This window comes from Charadrius vociferus, unplaced genomic scaffold, assembly GCF_000708025.1.
Source record: "Charadrius vociferus isolate BGI_N301 unplaced genomic scaffold, ASM70802v2 scaffold623, whole genome shotgun sequence".
Taxonomy (NCBI): domain Eukaryota; kingdom Metazoa; phylum Chordata; class Aves; order Charadriiformes; family Charadriidae; genus Charadrius; species Charadrius vociferus.
In genome coordinates this window covers 471,699-477,691 of record NW_009647679.1, presented here as the reverse complement: position 1 = coordinate 477,691, position 5,993 = coordinate 471,699, and the positions used below count along the sequence as shown (strand labels likewise).

Here is a 5,993-nt window from a genome sequence, read left to right as displayed (position 1 = left end):
CGGCTGTGGGGGGGGGGGGGGGGGGGCACCCCCCCCCGGGCCGGACGGGGCTGCCCCGCTCCCGCAGTGCACGGCTCCCTGCGGCGGGGGCATCCAGCGGCGCCAGGTCAAGTGCATCAACACCAAGACGGGGCTGGCCGAGGAGGACAGCAGCCTCTGCGACCACGAGCCCTGGCCCGAGAGCACCCAGAAGTGCAACCCGCAGGACTGCGAGGGCTCCGAGTCAGGTAAGCGACCGTCCCGCCCACCCGGAAAGCTGAACGTTTTCTCTTCAGTGTGGTTATGCTCCCCAAGAGCCTGCCTGCGCTGTTTGGGATAAATGCTGTGTTTTGAAGACGTGGCAATAATTGTGGAGATGGGTGTGAAAACCGGCCAGGCTCTCAGTTAAGGAGTATTACCTGGGGAGTGAGCGGCTCCTCCGTCACCGGTTTTATGGAGGAGCGATGCATCATCCTCCATCATATCCTCTGCCGTGGTTGGAGACACGTTCCCACCATACAGCACCAGTGAGGGCTGATAACAGCGACTCGAAACTCGGGTGTGCACAGTCCTACACTCGCTGCGGGTCGTGCAGCGGCGTGACAGGGCACCGCACGGTGCCACTTGGCGTGCTGTGTGCTCCGGAGGTTTAAATGGCACCATGGTGGTGGGCATTGGGTGGGCACGCTGTGCACCGCCTGGGTGGTCTGCTCGCTCTCTTCGAAGCCGCGCCGTGATACGAAGTAAAGGCCATGTAAGAACATGACCCGTTTCTGGGTCCGGTAACTGGAGATGTTTTTTCTAGCTGAGTTTAGACTCATTCTTTATTTTTCTTCTCCCCACCTTTCACTTCTCGGTCCCCCCGGATAGTCTGGAGGAGGGCGCCAGCAATAACTGGCCGTGCTGAAAGACGAGCTACACTCAATTAATTTTGCCGGGGTAGGTCATGCCCTGCGCTCTCCCAGCTGGCCGCCGGCGTGACGCCGTCCTGCTCCCGGGAAGGGACCCCGGGAAGGGCCGTGCAGCCGCGCTGGGGCAGCAGTGCCCGGGTGGGACATGGTGGTGCCGGGGCGAGCCGGGGGTCCGGGCGTGGGGAAGGGCGATGGGTGCACGGTGCTGCCGAACCGGGGCTGGAGCTGGCTGCAGCGAGGGGAGGGATGAGGGAGGAAGGAAAACCAGCCAGCCCGCTAAAAAGCAATGTACCCATGGGAAGATGGAGGGGGAGTTTTATGCAAGAGTTGCGTAAGGCTAGCTTGGCTAATCGATAATTAAGTGGGAATGTTATAGCCAGCTATAAATATTCAGAGCATTTGGCTCTCGAGGGGCCGAGAGTGGGTTTTTACTGGCACAAACGTGAGCTGGGATGCGCTTGTCAGGGGCAGCAGCGTCGCCCAGCGAAGGGACCACCGACCACCGGCACCTGCCTGAGTGCCCATGCCAGGGGGAGGGCTGGGGCGCAGGGACCTGGTTCAGAAGCAACGTGTAATTCAGAAAAAGGAAGCCAGAAGGAAATATCAAGTGATTAAACTCTCTGACCGCCAGAAGGCTGTTTAGTGCTAAAGTCCTGGAACACAAACCTTTTGAAACAAGCCAGGGCTCACCACGAGAAAGTCAGATAAAAGACCAGCTCTCCATCAGCTTTGGGCACGTCTGAGCAAATGCTCCAGCGAGTCAGTCCCAGTTTAGCCTGAGCCGTGCAGGCTCTCTGCCAGCCTCACTTACCTGCTCCGGCTGCAGCCACGGTGCTCTGCCATGCCACGGGCACTCGCTTGGCTTCTCCTCTCATCTTCACTTGGAGAGGTACATCCCACAGCACCGGGCAGGTCCCTATAAGCCAGAAATCTGTGGGCTGCGAGGGTTGACAGCACTTAAAAGGAAAAGCAATATAATGAGGGCATTAGATGTCACTGATATTAGCACGTTAATCATTAATCAACCTTATCTTTTTAAAGCGTTGCGGGGGCGGGGGAAGCTTTCTGTCTGCCCAGAAAGAACCGTTAGACCCTCAGGAGGTTTATTGAACAAGGAAAGGGCTGAGAGCCGGAGGAGGGCAGCGGGCGGCCGGTGCCCAGAGTGCAGGAACCAGCCTGTGGGCTGCCCCACACCTCCGGGCAGGTCCCTCTGCAGCCTGGGACGCCCGTGCTCATCCTTCCAGCTATTTGTATTGGTCCTGTATCCAGCCATGTTCCTCCTAAAACCTATTCTGGAGAGGGCAGAAGCGTTGGCTTTGATTGACTGGGCTTTGGAGGCTGTGACCACTGGCCGTTGGGATGCTTTTAGCCGTTCAATCCTTCCTTTTCGACGGCTGCATGCCCCTCCTGCATTTGTAAGTCTGTTGGGCAGTTCCACTTTTAGGAACTAATTAGTCAGGCTTGTTCAAGAAATGATGTGCAGTTCCGGCTATTTTTGTCAAGGGAAAATTTCCGTGCCGGGCTTGGTGATGAGAGCTGTGGAGCCGCACGGCGTAGCCAAGGTTGTACCAGAATAACCACTGAGATGTGTAGGAAGCGCACAAATAAATGTTAAAATCCTGGATTAAAAATGACATGAATGCTCTGGCCGTAGCCCAGGGCAGGAAACGCCTCTTGGAAATACAAACATTTCCTGCCAAGCCATGAAGAGGAACAAAACTTTCACATGGCAGGAAATCACAGATGTGTAAATCCACAGGCAGAGGCTCCCAGAAAAGGCATGAACGCAAACTCCAGCCCTTTCCTGTGTCTTAAATGATCTTTACTGCACAAGATTAATGCAGGCTGGAGTGATTCATGTGTTTATGTTAGAAGCACAAGGAGCCTCTATCTCCTCTAAGATGAAGTGCACGGATAACAGCAAAATCCTGTATTTGTCTTTGTGAGCAATTGTGTTCTCACTCGGACACAAAAACGCGAATAACCCCAGTAGAGTTTAAATGTTAAAACCATTATCAGATGAATTTTTAACAGAGATGGAGCAGATCAAACATAAACAAACATCTCACCGGCAATCAGCTCTCTTCAATTAAAGGAGGTCAGAACTAATTAGAACCAGAATCCTGTTCTGTTGCCAGGTTGTAAACTAATTGATGATTACACAGAGGTTCTTTTTAAATGTGCCTGTGGTTTTACAGCTGCATCCAGCTGTGAGCAGAGAAGATACGGTTGGCTGTGTCCTTAGATGGCTCCCGGGGAGCATCGGAGCCCATCGGGCACCCAGATGCCTCCATGCGATGCCCCACCGAGGCCGGGGACGTTTATCTTACTCCATGCTAAGACAAGGAACTCAAACAAACACGACTCCAGTGCAGGAAAATCCGCATGGGGGCTGAGAGCCACTGCCCTCACCCATGCTAGCGGCGGCCGGGAATGCCCTGCAGGTCCTTGCTGGCATCCAGGGGGTGAGGAGAACATCCTGACAGCGTGGCTGGGGCAATACGGGCAGGAGCAGCTCTGCTGGACCTCAGGCAGGGCTGCCGGGGAGATAAGAGCAGCCTCTGGCTCGGGAAAGCCTGTTGCTGTCTCATCTCCACCCATGCCTTGCTCCGACGCCGACCAGCGCTCTCACACCCACGTCGGCCACTCCTGTTACCGGATCATTTCTCGCAACTCAGAAAGCTGGAAAAAAACCCCTCACAGCATGTTTATTTCTGTGTTTAAGTATTACACTTTGGTTTATGGCCACCTTGGAAAGGCGCTGAGCAGCAGGTCCCATGTGAGAGCTCGGGGAGAGCAGCTCTGGTTTATCCAACAGGTCAAACAGTTTTAAAACACAGCAGCAGCAATTGCTTTATGTTGGAGGAGGATGCTGATGGGTGCACTGAGCAGAAGTCGCCCCGCTGCTGCGAATGTAGGGGCTGTGCCTGCACGGTGGCTTCTGGCCAGACCTCATCGGTGATGGGTGGAACAACCCTGTTCAGGACCGAACGCCTGCAGCCCACGGGGTGCTCATCGTGGTAAATGTCAACAAATTAATAATTTTCCTCGTCCCTGTTTCTCTGGATCCGATGCTGAGTGAGTCTGCAAGTCCCTCAAATTCAGACCGAGCAGGTGCCGAGTCTGGTTCTTCGCTCCAGCCACGGCACTTCAGCAAACACCGCTGTTCCCCCACAAGTGTCTCAGGCTTTAAATACCAGCGAGGGAAAGGAATTAAGGTAAAGCGTTCAGCTGGCCCAAGAACGAGTATGTGTAAGCTGCCCGTGGATGCAGTTTCTTCGGGAACGAGAAAGTTTTCCCGCCAGCGGGAAGCGATGGAGAGGGATGGAGTTCAGCCCCGTGTCCCGGCAGCAGCCAGCCCGGGGGACTGTTCGGTGTTCGGTGGGGGCTGTGAGGGGGGCGATGCCGCGGGGGGGACTGAGGGGCGAAGCCCCCCCTGCACCAGGGGAGTGCTGGGCTGAATCCCAGACGCCCGGCGACCTCTTCAACCGCTGCCATTTGCGGTGCTCCGGGCTCATTATCCAGGGTCTGGCTGTATTTCTAGTTGCCTCAAGATTAATTGGCAATTAAATATTATATTCCTTCTTGCTTTGAGTAGGGAAATGAAATTATTCATGGTTCTGCATGTAGCTGAATTTGTCCGCAAGGGACACATACTAGAAATAATTGCGGCAGATTCCAATTTTCTCCGTCATTTGAGCATGTCAGTCGGTAACCAAGTGGCAAGAGAGGGACGTGCTGCTGAGCGAGTCGTTAAGTGCCCTTTGTTTGCTGCTAATTAACAACAGCTGTCAATGAAAAATGGGTGCTTGGGAAAGGATTCCCCATTTTTATGAAACGTAGGAGAAATGACTGTTACACGTTTCAGCCTCATGGAGAAGCAGGCTTTCAGTGACACGGGCTGGCAGAGGCTGTTGGGGCGTCCCCATATCGGCCCTTCCTCCTGCGCGGGTTGATGCAGCTGCAGGTCCGAGCAGTAGCGGTGCTGTGCAGGTCCCCTGGAACGCGCCCCGACGCCAACACACCCCGGCCCACCCACACCGTCTCGGCACAGCGTGGGGCCTGTGAAAACCTGGGCAGCAGGAGAAAAAACCATACGAAACATCAGGCAGATGGAGCAGGAAAGGACATTTCCTTGCCCCAACAAGAACAGTAGGGTTTCCTTATTGCAGCGCTGCACGCTTTTTGTGTAAATGGCCTTGGTTTGACCAGCAGTGGTGGGACATGCTGCTTCCCCAGCGGTGGGAGATGCTTCTCCTTCAACGGGGTAAGATGCTTCTTCTCCAATGGTGGGAGATGCTCTTCTTCCAGCGGTAGGAGATGATGGTTCTCCAGCGGTAGGAGATGCTTCTCTTCCAGCAGTGGGAGGTGCTCTTCCTTCAGCAGTGGGAGATGCTCTTCCTCCAGTGGTGGGAGATGCTTCTCCTTCAACGGGGTAAGATGCTGCTTCTCCAGTGGTGGGAGATGCTTTTCCTCCAGCGGTGGGAGATGCTTCTCCTTCAACGGGGTAAGATGCTGCTTCTCCAGTGGTGGGAGATGCTCTTCCTCCAGTGGTGGGAGATGCTTCTCCTTCAACGGGGTAAGATGCTGCTTCTCCAGTGGTGGGGGAGATGCTTTTCCTCCAGCGGTGGGAGATGCTTCTCCTCCCTCCTTCTTGGCAACCACTGAGTAGATTTAAGTTTTAGAAAGCGTAAATCGCAATGGACGTCAGTGTGCAGTGCAAGCAATTGGGAGGGCACAAGAATCTGCTGCTCGCCTGCCTTGGGTGCAGTCACGGGGCACCCTGTGCAGGCACCCAGGGGACCCGGCGCTGCAGCCTGGGTTCCTCTGCCAGGAGCCTCTTGCCAACACCTCCGATAACAGCCTGCCAGGGAGGAGGCAAACCTTAATGCCAACAACAAGATATTAACCCTTACTTAACTATTTTGGAAACTCTCCAGAATACATCAAAAGCATATTTTTCCGTGCAGAAGAAAGACCTTCAGCAGAGAGGATATTGGCCTTGGCCTTGAAGTGCTAAAAATGGGGAAAGCAAGGACGAAAATGGAGACACGGCGCTTTACCCGTGGCTGGAGGAACAACTGCCCTCAGCCACGCAGGAAT

General features: G+C 54.7%; 1 protein-coding gene across 1 annotated transcript in view; it reads left to right on the top strand.

Moving 5' to 3' along the window:
• Nucleotides 1-5,993, top strand: part of ADAMTS7 (ADAM metallopeptidase with thrombospondin type 1 motif, 7) — a 55,807-nt gene that overhangs the window by 44,932 nt on the left and 4,882 nt on the right. The window contains 1 exon segment of the mRNA XM_009881163.1: nt 68-227. Coding sequence (XP_009879465.1) covers nt 68-227 — 160 coding nt within the window.